General features: G+C 43.2%; 1 protein-coding gene across 2 annotated transcripts in view; it reads right to left on the minus strand.

Annotated features, from left to right (window-relative positions):
* The window catches only part of AOAH (acyloxyacyl hydrolase), a 166,863-nt gene that overhangs the window by 78,574 nt on the left and 69,907 nt on the right, over positions 1-18,382 (minus strand). For both annotated transcript variants that reach the window (XM_088018608.1, XM_088018607.1), the window contains 5 exons: positions 17,427-17,487; positions 16,262-16,332; positions 15,367-15,415; positions 14,057-14,105; positions 12,105-12,199 (listed from right to left, as the gene is read on the minus strand). In XM_088018608.1, the coding sequence (XP_087874734.1) occupies positions 12,105-12,199; positions 14,057-14,105; positions 15,367-15,415; positions 16,262-16,332; positions 17,427-17,487 (325 nt within the window). The remainder of the gene's footprint in view (positions 1-12,104; positions 12,200-14,056; positions 14,106-15,366; positions 15,416-16,261; positions 16,333-17,426; positions 17,488-18,382) is intronic.

An 18,382-nucleotide genomic window follows, 5' to 3' on the forward strand; every position in this document is an offset into this window, starting at 1 on the left:
CCCACTCAAATACCTGTGGGCCACTCAGACCTCCAGGCCTGTCACACGCTCTTCTTCCTACTCCACTGTCTTTACTGATCAATTGCTGTTCATTGGTCAAGGGTTAGTTAGCTAAATCCTGACTTCCTAGACTGGCCCACCCTCCCTCTGTGCGGCGCTCTCCTCCAGCTCTCATCACACCCTGCGCATGCCTAGCTAATTACACCTGATATGCCAGCACTAGGGCAGAGTAGGCAAACTTCTTCTGTAAAGGGCAGATGGTAAATATTTTAGGTTTTGTGGGCCATTTGGTTTCTGTTATGACTACTCAGTACTGCCATTGTAGTGGAAAAGCAGCCACTGACAATATGTAAATGAATGGGCATGCTGTGTTTCATTAAAACTTTATTTACAAAAAAAAAAAAGTGAAGGGCCACATTAGGTTCAAGGGCCATAATATGCTGACTTCTGCTCTAGGGTCTGACAGAATCAGATTTGTATCTGTGCTCCATGTTTAACTGCATTATCTTGGGTTAGTTAACCTCTCTAAGTCTTCATTTCTTCATCTATAAAATATACATAATAATGGAGTCATTTCAGTATGAAAGGAGATAATGCTAAGTATAATGCCTGGCATTTGGTAAACACATGGTAGCATTTGCTTAATGTTGTAAGACAAGAGTTTACTTGTCTATCTTCCCAAGTAGACTTTAAGCTCCTTGAGGCTAGAGACTCCTTTTCATGTCTAGGGACCCAATGGTCCACCCTCATCTCTTTTCTCTGCCTTTAATAGTAGAACTCCCACAGTGCTCTTTGGGCATATGGCTGCCCAACCAGGGACTGACTATACTTCCCAGCCTCTGATGGATCCTGGTATGGCCATGGGATTAGGTTCTGCACAGTGAGGTGTGTGAGAGAGTAATGTGTGCCACCTCTGCATCAGATTCTCCCAGGGGATGTGTGTGTCCTCACTGGGCCCTTTTTCTTTCCTACAGGAGGGAGGTGGCAAAAGCAGGAGCAACTCCCTTGGACTCAGAGGTGGAAGCTGCATGTTGAGGATGGTCTGTCTTGTCAGCCCTGGACTGCTTCTCTCTGGATTATTATATGAAAGGAAAACATATTTGCATCTTAAGTCACTGAATTTTGGGATTCTTCATTACAGCAGCTGAGCCTATACCCTGCTTGATTAATAACTAGTCTTTTAAGGAAGGCTCTACCCTTCTACCTGCTCTACTTGCTGGTTCACAACTATGTTACCAACATGAGAACATGACCTCTTTGCTCCTTATTGATCTATTTTCCTTTGGGTTCTTTAGCAATCAGTCTTTAAATTCTTGGCTCAGTGTTGCTGTCCTTAATCCGGCTAGACTCTTTGGACCTTGTATTTCAGAATGCTTGCCTTGATTTTCCTCTAGGACTTATGGTTTAGCTCACATCTCTGACCAATCTGCCAGCCAATACCTTGAGTAGAAAATCCCCAGGAAATCATTCCGAAACCCAGCATTTGGCAAGGGCTGGGCTGGGCAATCTCTATTCTTATTACCCCAAGGAGTGGCATGAAGGGAATTAGCTGAATGAGCTAATGAATGAATGGGGTGTAGCAATCAATTCCAACATCCCAAATTATTTCTAAATGCCAGAATTTTCCTCTTTCCACATCCCCACTGATTCAAGATTCTAGATGTTTTTCCTGTGATGAGTTAGTTCCCTGAGACCCATTTCACGGTTGAGGAGCTTGAGGGAGAGCGAAGCAAAGTGGTAAATATAATTAACTAGAGGGTAAGAGATTGCATTGAGTCTTAGCAGCATGCTGGCTCGTACAGTGCTTATGGACTCATGCTGCCTTTCTCTGAGGAAATCTCCATCTCATGTGCTGGGAGAGCAGGCATGTGGGCTGGCTAATTATAAATGCTCTTCAGAAGTATGGAGCTTCAAATAATTTCCTCTTGTAGTTTTTCATAACAATGAGTGTTTGGCTTTTTAATTCTTGCAGAAGCTAGTGAGGGCTAAGATCACAAACGTTTTCGGAAGAATGAGCCTGCAAGAACACCCTACTTTGCTGGCAGGTAAGAGACCCACATGCTCACCTTGAGCAGGAAGGAAAGGGCTTTACATTGATCAGGCCTCAAAGCAACAGCCTGGCTGGCCTGTACCCATGAACAGGGAATGGGAATTGAAGAATATTCTGTCTCTTGTGACCTGATAGCCACTGGAGGAAAGGATTCACCGACATGAACATAACTCTCTTTTTCTGACCGAATAAATGAGAAGTAACTAGGATTGAGGCTTCTCTTCTCACCGCTTCGCATCCTTAATCTGCCAGCCCACAAGACGTCTGAGGAGCAGAAAATGTAATTTTGCCCAATTTTACTGAACTACAACCTTTCCTCGTCTGGAAAAACAATAATAAAGTACTCTAACCCTTAAATATTTCTGGAGTCGGCATGAAGTTAGCCAAGGTAGAATTTTCATATTTTACATGCACCATGAAAATCAGCCTTTACGCTTGATGGAAGCTTTATGCTCATTGTTAAATCCAGAAAGCGGGAAGTGGGCAGGTTAGGGAGAGCCCGGGTGCGAGCTTTGATACTATCCCGGCTGTCTGGAGGCTAATAAAGGGCAGCCAAACTTGATCTGTACACTCATCTCAAAGAAAAGAATGAAGCACATGTGGGCTTGAAAGACTGGAGCCGCTGTTCTCTTGGGTGAATATGCGTTTTCTGCAGCCAGACTAAGGATTCATTTTGTCCTTGACACAGTACGAAATTCAATCTGTGCCTACTTACCCTACAGACAACAGCCTAATGGGGGTCATGCTAAGATTTTATTATAGTACAGGCAGCAGCCTTTGCTAGCAAGATAAACATTTGGGAAATTATATTTCAGAATCTCGTCTGCCTCCTCTCTCCCCCAGCCCCAACGCGTCATGCAGTTCTGGTTCAGTGAAATGCAGCATTTAATATTTTGGAAATAATTTTCGAACAGATGGGGAAGAGGCAGGAGGGCAGCGTCTATCGCTGGCCTTGATGATCTCTCTGCCTCTTTTTCTTTCTCAACAAAACATCTCAAGCAGTGATTGTTTTTCCTTTGAAAGAAAAAAAAGAACCCGCATGAAAGTGTTTTCAAATTTGCTCGTTGTTTTGCTTTGCAATCTTTCGAAGCTGAGATCTTTCCTGTGGCTTGGGAAGCTCATTCTGAGTCTAAGGACTACGTATATTTTGGAGAGAAGCGAGGCTTGTTTAAGGAGGGAGGGGGCAAAAACCTTTCTCTGCCCCCAGCGGAATGAGGCTCAGAACCTTTGTTTCTGTGGAACCAGGAGGGTGATTCTTCACACTCTCTTTATTGAACTACAAATATCTTTCCAGATGAACACACTCCTAATCTAATTAGCTGTAAACAGGCCTCCCGGGGGCCACACTGCTTAACGAGCGGGGGGCAAGAAGGGGAGAGAGGAAGAGGCTGCGGCAGGAATGACACCCAAGACTGTGGAGTCCTTTTCCATAGGTGCAGTCGGGATGGGGTGATGCATTTGCAGAAGTGTTTTCTGCTTTATAGGGAGACAAAGGCCAAGAAATGTTGAGTATTCTCATAAAGGGCAGAATGGCCTATTATGAAACCACGAATCATTGATTTTCTTCGGCACTCCCGGCTCTTTCCAGACGATATGACGGATGACTTGGGACAGCAAATGCAGAGCACCAAACACGCTGCGGGGTCCTGAAGGGTCTCTTGACCGTTGACCGTACCTCTTCCCACGGTCAGCCCCAGAGTGAGGCCCCCGCAGCCGGGTGTTTACTACGGTTGCTACGTGGAACCAGAGTTTGTGGAGGGATTGCAAGGTGGGGTCAGGGGCCACTGGGTACTCCCTAGTGTCACAGTCAGTGCTACAGAATCCAAATTCAGAACCTCTGTCACCAAACCCCTCAGAGAAAGGTCCAGAGGCTTCATTTTTAAAAGATGATTCCTGGGAGTTCGCCCTCTTCTAGTCATTTTAGGAAGGCTTCCTCAAAGGCAGTTGAGAAGGGAATAATTTGGCATTTGCCACAGGTTGCAGCAGCCTTGGGCGGGGGGGGGGGGGGGGGGACGACTCTAGGGGTGAGACAGGTCCCAGGGTAAAAGGACATAAAGGGATGAGGCTCTAATGGGCCAAGACGGTGCTGACAGCCCGCCAGGCCTCCCATTCCACTGATCGCCTCTGGGCTCGGTCTCCGCTCCACAGAAGGGGCGTGGACTTCCCAGGCCCCTCTGCGTCCCCCAGCCAATGGGAGGAGCAGGTGGGAGAGGGGCACGCGGGAGGAGAGGAACAATTTTCTGAGTTCCAGCGGAGGTCAGCAGCCTCCAGCAGCCTGCAGCCTCCTGCCTCCTTTGCTACTTCCGGCTCATTTCCACATCCCACAGTGGTTCCAGTAGCAGCTGGTCTGTGCGCCCTGGCAGTCAGTACCGGCTCTGCCAAGGTTCAAGCATCAGCCACACCCCTTGCTCTAGCTGCCGATAAAACCCATCTTCCTTTTTGTTCCCTAGCCCTAGCGTCAGCAATGATTAATCTCTTCAGAAACTCCCTTTTAGTTCTAACACCTGTGTAATCAGTTGCTTGTATTAAATCCTACCCTGTGTAGTCAATCTCCTGTATTAAATCCCCTCTGTTGGAATGCTTTTATTTTCCTGATTGGTCCCTGCTAAATGTTGACTCTGACACTGACTAGAAAACCAGTTTAAAAGGGGTTCCACCTGCTGAATTAGCCAAAAGGTTGGGGGTTCTCTTCCTTTGTGGTTACTAAAAGGCTCTCAAATAGTAGATCCCATGGGCAGAGGGAGGACTGGGGACACACAGCCTGGCAGAGGGAGCATTCTCAGTGGACACTCTCTTGGGGAACCTCACATATGCTCTGGAACTCTTGGGTTGAGAGGCTAGTCCACCCTATGCTGATGGCTTCCTATTTTGCCCTAAAACATTCTATCTTAGAGTACCTCTTTTCTGGCATTTCTAGATGTAAACAATTTTGGAAACTACACTGTGGTACTCCACAACCACATCTTTCTTTTGTGAATCCTCAGAGTTTGGACATTAAAGGCAAAGGAAAATTCTGTGACAGTGGTTCTCAAAATAGGGTCTGGGGACCCCTGGAGATCTTTGAGACCCTCACAGAGAGTTTATGAGATCACTATTTTCATCATAATTCTAAGACTTGATTTGTCTTTTTCATTTGCCTTTTTATTTCACTCATGAGGGTACAATGTAGTTTTTAAGAGGCTACCTATATGTACATTAAAACAGACTGAAGAGGGAAGAAGGTATGGAGATCCAGCTGTCTTTAGCCAGATATCAAAGAGATTCACAACAATGGAAAAGAAAACTACTCTTCTAACTTGTTTTTTTGTTTGTTTTGGAAAATAGTTATATGTCATAAAAATGTTATTTGTAATGATTGTTTCTTATTGTTATACTCAAATGAATTAATGAATAATTCAGGGCTGAGGCTTCTGACCGCAGGTGGTGGTGGGTGGAAGGAGAAGAGGTATAATCAGATGTGATTCTTCTGGCTGGGCAGATGTCCAAAGCTGGCTCTCTCTAACGGGGGCTCTGAGAGGCCCTGCTGGGAACACGTGACTAACTTTGCAGGTGCAGTTGGTGCATTCTCTTCACTCCCTCTAGTCTTTAATTTTCATGCTCCGGCCTCTGGTCATCTGGACTTTACCCTCCATGGTGAAGTCATCTCCAGACAATCTTTTCCAGGATTTGTAATGATCCAAGCTGGCTCTCTCTTCCTGGGGTATATGTCTTTGCCCCCAGGAAGACACATTCTTTCTTTCCTCATCACACACCCTTACATTATTCACATGAGTGTCGGACACCAGCCCCTGCGACTCCAGTCTCTGCAGACACCCATCCAAGTCTGCTAGTGGTCATTTACTCTGGGAAGGAAGCATGTCCACCCTTCCCCCGAGGGGAGAGCTGAGCCCCTCTGACATGCTGACACCAGCCATTCCCTGCCTCAACTCTTAGACCTTTGAGGTGGGCCTTCAGCTACAGGTTGCAGAAATGATTTTCACTCCCTTCTTGTGCAGGAGTCCTTCTAATATTTGACAGCGGAATGTGGGAATAGTTGGCCCACATTGTCCTGGGGCCTCAGTTGAAAGGTAGAAATAAATAGTCCATTTTTAAATATCCTCTTGTAAAATCATCCCAAATTTCTGATGAGATAGCTATAATTATTTATATTTTTTTAGATGAGGAAATTAAGTTCGGAGAGGATCAGTAAGTAAGTGGCTAAGTTAGGATTTGAACCCAGGTCTGCTTCAAAGTCCAAGATTATTTTATATAGAGAGATAATTTAGGGGCTGGAAACTCCCCTCTGGGCACTGCTTTTGACTCATGGCGTCAGTTCCATACATGGCTCTCATGCTCTCAGTTGGGTGGCCATACATCCCAATTTGTCTGGGCCAGTCTAAGTTAATGCCTATTATCCTCATATACTTACCAGTAGTGATCCCTCTTTTCTCAGGTTTGGACAACGAATTATAAGTTCACCGTAACTATTGGGAGTCAGGGGTATGGTGCAGAAGAACCAGAGGCACCAGAAGTTTCTTAGGGGGACAGACTCTTCCAGTAAGCCAGACTCTTTCAAGAGCTGGCTTTGGCCCCTGCAGGGAAGATCAGCATGAGGGGGGTGAAGTCGGTGAGGCTGCCTCTTCAGATGCGGGGATACCCTCACAGCCCTGGAGTAAGCCCAGCTGGGTGGGACATCTGGCTCAGGGAGGCTGATCTCCTCAGGAACTGGCTGTAAAGTCCACAGGGTGGGAAGGGTATGAGAAAAATACATGTCCACTGTTCATTCTAGATAACTTCCGAGTTTGTCCATTTCTTTTTTTCCCACCGTACTCTTCCAATTTAGGGCACTTTCACTAGAAGATAAACTCTTAGCTAGTCTACTTTCCTGTTTTTCCTCCCAATTCATCTTGCCATTGAAATCAGGGTGATATTTCTAAAATTCAAATATGACTGCTGCTATTTCTCAGTTTAAAACCCCTTGGCAGCTTCCTACTGCCTTCAGGATAAACTCTGAATTCCTTAATGTGGCTTCAAGGGTCCTTGAGATCTGGCTCCTATGCACCTTTCTAGATTCTTCTCATACCTTCTCCAGTTTGTGCTCTATGAACATCAATTCAGCCACACTAGACTTCCCAGAATGCTGAGCCCTCTTACTTGTGAGCCTTTGTGTGTGCTCTTTCTGCTGCTAGGACACTTCTTCATCTGAGGACCACACTGCCTGAACTCCTTTCCTTGAGTTTGGGGAGTGCATATGCATTGATGCAGCAGCTCTGGAATTTGCTGGTCTCCATTTCCCCATAAGGCCTGAAGCCTTCTGAAGACCTGGTTCTTTCCATCCCCTTTACCTCCGTGTCATTCAGTCCTATCACAGGGCTTTGTACACAGTAGGTCCCAGGTTAGTACTTGGCGATATTTTGTTTACTTGCCACAAGCATTAAAGCCAAACAGTCAAGACATGAGACATCAGAGCTCAACATCTGTCATGGATGTCTGCTAGGCATTGTAATCATACACAGGCTGACTCCCTGCGCAAATGAAGAAATTCTATAGATAATATGTTTGAAAATAAGAATTTTTTTTAAGGAGTATGATCCATAGTAGCCCAGAAATGAATCAGCTTAATATCCAGTCATGGCTAGATGGTTTAGTAGATTATGGCTTATATTATATACTGAAAAGGATACTATAGAACACTGACAAATATAATGAATATAAAGACTCAGTAGCAATGGGGAAAAATGATTATAATTAGTGCCAATTGAAAAAAAGGAGAACGGCCTATTGCATACTTGCTACTCTTGTGACTAAATAATGTTTATGTGTGTGTGTTATGCATAGTGGGGGTGGAGTTCTGGGAAAGAGTGGAAAAACAGAGGAAAGTTCAAGATGGTGGGGATTTTTTTTTTAACCTCTCAAAATTGGTTCTAACATTGACTTCATATCTTTTTTCCCCCCAATAAGAAGAATATTAAAAGAATATTTTAAAACTATTCTGATACTCCAAAATGTTAAAATTATTCTCCCTGGGTGGTAGGATTTAGGAGAATTTTAATGATTTCTTAATAATTTCTGTATTGCTTATTTTTCCCCACTGAATATTTAACATTTATAATTAGATAAAAACAATACTGCAAATATTTACTTTCTTCCCCCTCTCGCTTTGGGCAGATATACTTGCTTCCCCATTGATCTTGGGCATGGTCATGTGACTGGCTTTGGCCAATGCACTAATGGTGGACATGATGTAGCAACTGTATTTGTGGGAGGGGGCCTTGTCCTCTTGCACTTCCACCATTACCATGAAAAGAATACTTTCTGGATAGATTGCCCAGCCAAGAAAAATGAGACACACGGAACAGACCTAGACCCAACCTTTGGCCTGGAGCCAAGACCAACAGAGTCCAGCCTAAATAGGTGATCCTAGACAACCCACAGATGTGTGAGAATGGGGATTGTTTTAAATCACTGAGACTTGAGGTGGTTTGTACAGCATTATTTTGATAATAACTTCGTGATAAATCTTCATTTTCAATGCTAACTTTCTAGGCAAAATGTTTCTCTTTTTTTCTTGTTTCATCTTCCATCTTATAAATGGTATAACACAGAAGTGGTCCAGGCTTGGAGTGACTGGATTGATTTGTAGCTTGGAGAAGCATGTTAACCTGGGGAGACCTTTTAAGAACACTGGAACCTCAAAGGCTTGAAATAGGTGACAAAATGACACTAAAACTGTAGTGATGTCCCTACCACCAACAGCATTATTAACATGTCAGTGAGATTCATGAATCCCAGCTACCATTATGCCCAATTTGGCTTCCACATCAACTCTATGTTATTGCCATTCTTGTGGTCATTTCTCAGGACTACAATTCACTGCCAAAAAGTGACAGGGGGGTGGGGTGGGGAAATACAGGTTTCCCTGGCTATCTAAACACAGAGTGTTCTGAAAGTTCTAACTAGGCCACTCTGCTTTTCTGAAAGATCTCCATTAGCCTGGTAACAGCTTTTTTTTTTTTTTTTTTTTTGTAAAAGTGAACATCTTCTTTAGATTTCTTTTAGTCGGCAAGAAAAGGGGATGAATATAGGTCTTCTGTAAAAGCAAAGTGGCATTAAAACAAACTTTCAGAAACGAGGGGATACCTGTAACCCAAACCCAAACCAACAATGCCGAGCTGCAGTATCTCACTTAATTTGTTGTTGCAAATAGCAGATTAAAAAAATGTTACAGTTCAAATTCCAACTGTCAGGACTTCAGGATGGGACCAGCTGCTGGGCTGGTTTCTCAGTGGATCGATCTCTTTCTCAGAGATTTAGCACCCTGCAGAGTGAGCTGTTCTGGTGCTCTGGTGAGAGTTTGTGAGAGGCCATTCTCTCTGGGAGAAACCTAAAGTGACACCCTTCCCCTCAGCCTCTGGAGGCCCAGGTGTGGGATAAGGACAAGCCCAAGGACATGGACTGGCCTGGCTGGCCGCCGCCACTGCACTGCAGGAGCTGTGTGTCAATCTACTTTTTGTCTGGTTTGAATCCAACATAGAGTCCAAAGCATGTTCACAGCCCTTAGATCATGAAACACATGGCCTTGCCTGAGATTGTTCCTACCATAACTTACAGAGTTTATGGGTAGGTGGCTTGTTCAAGATGACAATGAAAGGAAGTGATTCTTTCACCTGTTAGCTCTGTGACCTTAGGCAGTCTACTCAACTTCTCTGGGTATCTGTCTGTACAGTGAAGCTATGTTGCAATAACACCTACCTCGGAGAGGTTTGATAAATATTAAGGAAAGCAGTGCTTTGGTGTTTTTTAGCTATTTGCGCAAGACAAAACAAACAGGCCCCCTAAATCTTGGATTACAATATTTGGTACATACACAGTACAAATTCACTGAAGAAAAATAAGAGAAAATGTTACCCAGTGTTCTACAATCCAGACATACCAGTGTTAATGTACTGATCCATACCCTTCCTATTATTTTCTTTGCTTGCACACAGAGATGCACTGATATATTCACAAACCTGGTTCATACATATTATTTTATAAACTGTTTTTGCCCCCTAACAAGTTATTATTAATATATTTCTTGCTAAGGAATATGTCTACAACATGTGTATTAGTGGTAGCATATCATTTCATTTTATGGATATAATATATTTTTACATGTCTAATCCCTGGTTTTTTAATTTTTAATTTCTTTTCTAATTTCTGCTCTTATAAGTAACTCTTTGATGAATATTCATGTACATAGATTCTTGAGCAAATGACTGATCAGTTTTAGAGGTAAACTTCCAGATGCAGAATTATTAAAACCACAAACATTTCCATGCCACTTTATATAGTCAAATTGCCTTTTAGAGAAATTCTAACAACTTAAACACTCTTGGTGGTGAAAGAATATGTCCATATTTTTGCTGAAACTAGGTCTTTATCACTTTTTAAACTTTATCTGTTTGACAGATGATGAATGATATTCCATTGTTGTTTTAATTTGTATTTCTTTGATTACTATTAAAGATGAAACAATGTTTATATTTATTAGTTATGTTCTTTATTAAATTAAAAAAATTATTATTGACATGCAGGAACTGTTGTTGGGGGATTTAAATATTGCCTTATATGTTATAAATATTGTTCTCGTTTTTCATTTGTCTTTTAACTTTATGGATTTTTTGACATTGTGTACATTTGAAAATGTTATGTAATGAAATCTAGTAATATTTGGAATATTTGGAATAGTAATCTGGAATACTTAAAATAATCTTTCTCAGGAGGGCATATGGCTCTTATGTTTTCTGAGTCTTTGAAAAACTGAGAATAAGTCTCTGGGGCCCTCCTGTAAGAACAAAAATATCTTGGCAGTCTAAGCACTTTTGACACACAATCCTCAAAATCCTGTAGAGGCCATTCCACTATTTCCTAAAAGTTAGCATCGAGAGAGGTAACTCTGATGCCAAAAGGGTTTTTCCTCCTAGTAAGTATGCTGGGGTTTTTTTGTTGTTGTTGGCAGAATGACTGCAAGATTTTTCTTTATATTTGGAATTAAAAAAAAAAAAAAAGGAAGATGTGGTAAAGAGAGTCTATTTTACACTTGGACCTGGTGCTCAGTGCGGGTTTGGGACTGAAGACAAGGATTCCCTCAACTCAAGAGAATTATCTTTTATTGTTGATTTGGTCACCACTTCCTCTCTGCCTGATGTGTTCTCTTTTCTGGGTTTTCTATTCAATCTCCAGAATCCACCCTGCATGCCTCTTCTCTGAGTTCCAGAATTTCCCCAGCTGGAGGACTGCTTTGCTTATCTTCTTTTTTGCATTGCTAACTTGCTTGTCAGTGTTGCCACTGGATTTTCACATCAGTTGATTATTGTTCTTTCTCCCCAAAGTAGTCTTTCCCGATATCAGATTGCTCCTTTTTCATGGGTACAACCTCCTGTCGACTATTGTTGAGAACCTGAATTTAGTATTTTACAAAATGTCACTCTGTCTCCTACAGCAAGCATTTTTTTTTTTTTCAAAAAAGCACTCTTCTTTTGAGATCATGAGCATTTTTTATGTGTCCAGATGTTTCCCTGCTTGCTCATCTTTACAAAGGGAAGTCTATATCTGTTCAGTTTTGGGACTTGGGATGGGTTCAGTTGGAGTGTTTAGGTGTATGTTCAATTTCTCTAGTCTGAGAAGAAGGGATCAAGGAAGAATTTATAATTCTGGTATAATTCCTGATTTCTCTGGATCAGAGTTTCAGGGTTCTTGGAGAGGGAGAAGGGAACCATGCCCGAGGTGGCCGTATGACAAGCTTCCCCATTGTGTTCAAGTCTCCTTTCCACCTGGCAGGGGCACTATCCCCCTTCTCTAATGGACAGGATGGTTCTTGTGATGAGCCTGTTGTGACAATGCCCTCACATTTCTTACCACATTGTTTGAAATGAATTGAGCTGAAATGGCTGTGGATGTGCCTCTTATAACAGATTTTGCTGAGGAAGGAAATGTGCACCTGTTTGGAGTTGGCATCGCATTTAGAGAGAGCAAGGGGGGACCAAACACAAAGGCTGGCACATCCGGGATAATTACTGCCAAAATTACTTACCAAAGACATCTGTGAAGCTGTGATCCATTCGGGAGAGATGCGAAAATGAGCCCCAGCTGAGTCTCCCAGCAAAATGATTCCCCTGGGCTGTGAACCTGGGTGGCACAATTTATTTGCATTATTTATACACTCAAGTAGTTTGGAGCCTCCAGATTGGGTGGTTAGGAGAGTAGATACCATGGTGTATATTCCATGCACAGAGCATCATAACAGTGATGCATTGCCACTTTTTGAGTGTTGGGGAGTGAGGGAGATCAAGTTTAGGAGCTGAATGAGATTTCTAGGCCATCGAAACTGCTAGCTAAGCTGTACAGATGCAGGTGTGTTTCCTAGCTCAGCATAAAACAAACTGCCGTGCAACCTCATGAGTGAATGATGGATGAATCAATGAATCAAAACTTTTTCTGAACTCAGAAATATGCCCTAAGTTTTGGTTTTGGAAATCACTTTCTTGAATTCTGTTATAATTCACTTTAAGAATTTGTGATCTCATGGAGCAATTTTGACTTTTCAAAGATGTTATGGTCTTTTAAAGCTCCTAATCCATATACACAAAAGCCCTGGGTGGACAATTCTAGCTGATTAACGGGAGGTGAACATGAAGGTCTCTGTGAAGCCCTATCTGGAGGTTAGGGATCACTTAATCTGCCTCTGAGGCCCATCTACACAATTCATTCACCCATGGGTGATGCATGTACTCTTCTAAATCCCTTAAGATCCTGAAAGAATCAACTGATGCCTCCCAGAGACAGAGAGGGGCGCCTCTTTCCCCTAGCCCCAAGTCCCCCAAATCATGCTGGAGGTTGGTCTAGCCTCATTTCAGTGGCTCCCTAACCTGGGCCTCTGTGACAGTTAGCACTTGGCCACATACATGGGGATGGAGGAGGCCCAGGACATCCAGGAGGGGTTGGGATGGGGCAAGTCCAAGAGGCTTCCCATGATGATCCTAGATCCTCATACCAGGATCTTTCACTTAGATCTGAGTTTGTTTATTTATTTATTTACCAATCATTTGTTCATTCATTCTTTTATTCATCCAACAAGCATTTTCAAACTGTATACCTATGCACTGCACTGGATCTGTGCCTTTTCTACTCCTCTGAGAGTTTAAAGACAATTAGACTAAGTTGATTGAGGGCAGGGACTGTATCACATCTGTCCAGGACAACTTAGAGCCAAGTATAGCCTTTGGTGCATAATAGGAATAGGCATTTAGGAAATATCTGTCAAATGAATGAATGAATGAATGATTGAAATGCTTTTCAGTGTTAGGGAAAATACTGCCTAAACGTAAAAAATGATGCTACCAGAGGGTCTTGTCTGAGACCCTTTGGGTATCACCAGGCATATATTTTCAGTAGTGTGGGGGTGATCATAGGTTTCTCTTAACAGTACTGGCAGCTCAGATGTCTGTGGCGTTTGGGCATTTAGAATACAGAGCTTTTGCTTAGCTGTTTTCGGGAACTCCCGATGGCTATAACTTGGAGGTCTCCCTCAAGTCACCCAGATGTGAATCTTTAGCCCAGTTGCCTGCCGCAGGGACTCAGTCAGCACAAGCCCAGATGTCTGACCTTGTCGGGTATTGAGAAGGACATGGAGAAAGAGGAAACAAGAGCACCTCCATTTGTGTTCCTATTTGGAGAAGTGCTAGGTTTCCACTACCTTGTGCTCTCTCCTGCTGCCTTTTCTGGCATTCTCAATCAAGTTTCCAATCCCCACATAAAGGAGGCAGTAAGACAAATTCAGTTTCGCTTTTTCTAGGTTCTGCCTCCATTTTCTACAGGCTTTTTCATGTCTTTTTCTGATTTTTCATGAAAATAAACGGAAATCGGTCAACTTTAAGCTGTAGCATCAGGCACTTGCTCACTTGGATGGTCTGTTCTCTTCAATCTGGCTCAGACAAGCAAAGAGGGTCCCTATTGTGATAAGCACATTAACTCTATAATTCATACCTTCACAGAACTTCTTCTCATATGGAATTCCATCTTTTGGATCAACACCCTTTAAAAGAGAAATGATGAGATTAGCAGTTTGTTTTTAAATGTATAAGACACTTACACTGAGGCTTTCCCTAATGGCTTTAAAAGTACAAAGGCAAGTCAGTGGATAAAACCCATTAAAGTCTCTTGAGCCCTTAATTCAACGTAGCAACACTCTGTGTAAGTTGGGCTTTATGGAGCTGGGGCAGGAATAAGGAGAGATCCAGAAGCCCAACCATCTGGTCCAGAGGATGCGGGGCAGTGTCTGGAGTGCTGGCAGTGTCCCCGCGAGGGGGCGCTGTGGGCCCACTGTGTTACAGGGACACAAGGTCAGAGTGTGTTCCTCAGTCTCTGAGCTGGGGAGCTCTAAGAGCCCTGACATCTCCACTCCCTAAGGACTGATGCTTCCAGAGCAGCGATTTTCAACAGGGCTGGTTTCCCCCCACCCCTACCCCAAGGGACATTTGGCAAAGTCTAGAGACATTTTTGGTTGTGACAACAGGGGGAGGGGGAGTGACTGGCATCAAGTGGGTAGAGAGGCCAGGGATGCTGCTGCACATCCAACAATTTCCAAGGGACCTGAATTTCCAAGACTCCAGGAATTTGTTGGGATTTCTTCTATTGTTCTAATTAACTATTTACTTTCATACTTGATTTCGTATTTGTAATTTGGTATTCTTTTTCTTCAGGACGACTCTCAAATCATATTTTAGCTCAATACCCCACAAAACATCGGTCTGCTGCCATTGTTGTGTTTGGTTGGGCTTTATTCCCTTTCTCTTCCTGAAAGCTGCAAATCTATTGTTCAAGGAGAGCTGGAGCTCCAGCATTAAATGCCTCGAGATGTAGATAGTGGGGTAACTATAGGGTAATTTCCACCCTGCCTGACTAGCTTTATGGAATAGAAAGAAAATGGCTGCTGCGAAGAGGTGGCAGCAAGAGGTTTGCTCCAACAGCTGTCTGGGTTGCTGTAAAACTTCGCCAACAGCACCCTTCATTTAATTTCGCCTGATTCACCACAGAATAAAGGGGTTAGATGCGGGTGACTTCAAGGGCCTGTGACTAACAGACTCTCAACTCTCATTACATCCCTACCATCCATCATGTGAGATCAGAGTCTTTACCCCTCTTCCAATTTGCAGAAAAAGGGTGCTTTCATCTGTCATCTTCTTCCTTAGGACTGACTTCCTTCTTCCTTAGGACTGACTAAAGCAAATAAGCTTTTAAGGATGGCAGAATGTCAGAGAACGGACAGAGAACTAGATTTGAATCTAGTTGCTTACCCAAATGCCATTACAGTTTGAATCTTCATGTATATCCCAGTTGTCTGGCCTAAGAAGAAAACACCAATATTGGTTTTTAGCATATACTTCTTGCCCCGTGAATGTTAGGTGAATGAATGAATGAATGAATGAATGAACAAGTGCTGTGTGAAGTGTCACTGATGGACAGCAGGTTCTTCAGGGAGGAGTGCCACTCATGACTGTCAATGGCACACAGAAGCCTCCACTTGGCCTCTGCCATTATCTTGGTTTTGGATATTTTCTGGGCACCATGGACTAATTCCAGTGGCCTCTATTCATGGACTGTATTGTGGAACGGAGTTGGTGAGCAGAGTGAATGAATCTGTAGCCCACTGAGGCCATTACAATTGCACTCTACATTCCCAAACATCTGGGGTTCTGAATGCTGTGGCCCTGCAGTCACGGCTAAGATGAAGGTTGGCATGTCCATTTTCTGAAGTCCGAGATGTGGCTGGCTGAACGTCAGCCTGGGACTAAAATGTGACATGCGGTCCACTCACGGGAGCCCCGTGCTCACTTCTCACTCAGTCCTGCGTGTAGACCTTGTGCAGGAGGCTGGACACAAGTCCACCATAACCTGGGGACTCGCGTGTTCCTTTCGCTAGACTGGAAGCTCCGCGAGGGGAGGCCCCACTTCCATTTTGTTAACCACTGACACGAGGCAGAGTGCTTGGCAATGAGCAAGTGCTCCATGAGCGTTTCCTGGACAAATGATGAATGAATGCTGTTCTTTCTTCACTGAGCTTTAATTCAGTGGGGACACGGCGGTCCCTTCTCTCTTTAAGTACCAATCCCCTAGGCTGGGGTTGGAATGATGCCTCCTACCTCCTTTTTAGAAGGTAATTTCCCAAGTCAGTGATGAGAAGAGATGTACCTTCTGCCCGGGTATGCCATCTTGTTGCTGTCATTGCAGTCTCTCCCTCGCCAGTGGTAGCCCCTCAGTGTCTGGAATTGAAACGCACACAGAGGAAGGGTTCATTTCCGCCCTTGTTATCCACGAGGAAGGGCAGTCAGAGCTGTCCCGGGGTACTGACGTGTGTAATTCTTAATTCCAATACAATCTAGGAACACTAGAGATTACTAAGAAAATTAAGATTAATATGCTGAGGCATGCTGTGTGAGGTAAAATGTAATGGAGTCCCAGCGCCAATGCCAGGTGGAAGTGTGTGTGCATGTGAGTGTGTGTATATGTGCTGTTGGGTGTGTGCCTGTGTGTGGGTGCACGGGAGTGTATGCATGTGAGTGTGTAGGTATGTGAGCATGTGTGCACTCACAGGTGTGGTTATGTGCATGCATGCTGTACGTACATGTGCACGTGCATATGTGCATCTGTATACGCATGCGTGTGTGTGTGTGTGTGTGTGTGTGTGTGTGTGTATACTTCCACAAATGTTCCTGAACTCTCTGAACTTTATTAGTCATCAATCTTCTTAGCCTCTAAAACAATCGGTTTATTTTGTCAAATGATTACTCATTGTACTGGATAATTTAAAAATCTCTAGCAAAACTGGCTAATTATGTGGATTTATTATATGATTGAACTGTCTTGATCCTTGATTTGAAAGAATCAAGAGTCATGATAATATCAAACAATGTTTTTATTTCCCCCATTCCCAGGTTGAATATCTGAGATCCCACCAGCTTTGGGGAGTTACATCTGCCACTTGCTTGTTTGCTTTTGCAGAGAACATCCTGACGTCTTACTGCTCTAAATCAAACATGTGCATACACATAAACACAACACACACACACTCTAAAAGTGGGTTTAAGAATTTCCAAAATAATTCTCAACACCTTCAGATAACTGAAATACCTAGCTGGGAATGGCTTCAGGAAACAAAAACAGTCTTGGCCTAAAGACCCACTCTGATGGTTATTATTATTACGATGCCAAAAAGTCCATAAAAATCATGGAATGGTGTATTATCAAATTATTAATACATTCAAATGGAATTCAGTCTTGTCTTACTAAAGGAAAGATATTTGTAGAAAGCGATACAATATTTAGTGAACATCTGGTTACTCTTAACAATACTTACTGGGAAAATGCTGTATTTGTCTGAATCTCCATCTTTGAATGGCACAGAATTTTCTATAGTTCTAGAGAAAAGAAAACAAAACAGCTGGTGAGCTACGAAAAGAAAGGAACCGTGTTTGTGAAAACAAACAGAGACATTTCAGATACAGCTATGTTGAGTATATGTGATAGGAGTCCATTCTAAAAAGGAAATGAAGCGCCTCCATGGTATGGAAGAGTGCCAGCCAAACTTTGCCAATCTCTGCTCTCCACCTAATTAGAACTATTTTCTCTCTGATATTAATCTGGCCCATATGGGGAAGTGAAATAATCACATCCACATTTTAGAGAACATAGGATATTGATGTTGAGATGCCCAGAAAAGAAGGAGACTGCATTTTTGGTCCAATGAGCTCAGCACTACAGATTGAATTTGTGCCATTTTACACATTCTGTGATGGAAGTCTTTTCTTAAAATCTACTCTTTTAAACCACTAACTCTAAGAATCTTGAGGCACTTGAGCTGGCAACGTTCACTCCCATTCATGAGCCTGGAAAACCAAAGACTCAGATGTGACTGATGACCAAGCAAATACATGCTAAAGCCACAGACCCCTCCCTCAAGAGAGGCTCTCTCCCTGTGTCCTCACTACAAAACTTCTCCCAGCTCCTGCATGGCAAACACTGCTTTCCCTCTAAGAAAATCTCTTACGAGGTAGCAGGCTAGTGCCATCATATGGCAGGGTGAGGCTATTTTCAGAGCCTAGAATGTAGAGAGTAACATGAACCTTTACAGGATTTATTAAATGGTCTTTTGAATCAAGAGCATTCCAGCAGTTGTGAGAGCCTCAAGGCAAATGGATTCAGTAAGAGCCAGCATGGAGCCTAACTGGTGTCTTGGAGCCTATCTTACTAACTCTGGGATGGTGGACCCACCAGAAGTCTAGGTCATAAGCTTCTCTGGGGATGGCCTCTCCT

The sequence above is a fragment of the Eumetopias jubatus genome, unplaced genomic scaffold (assembly GCF_037043125.1).
Source record: "Eumetopias jubatus isolate StellerSeaLion01/CBP00866 unplaced genomic scaffold, mEumJub1_p1.0 scaffold_14, whole genome shotgun sequence".
NCBI classification, from domain to species: Eukaryota; Metazoa; Chordata; class Mammalia; order Carnivora; family Otariidae; genus Eumetopias; species Eumetopias jubatus.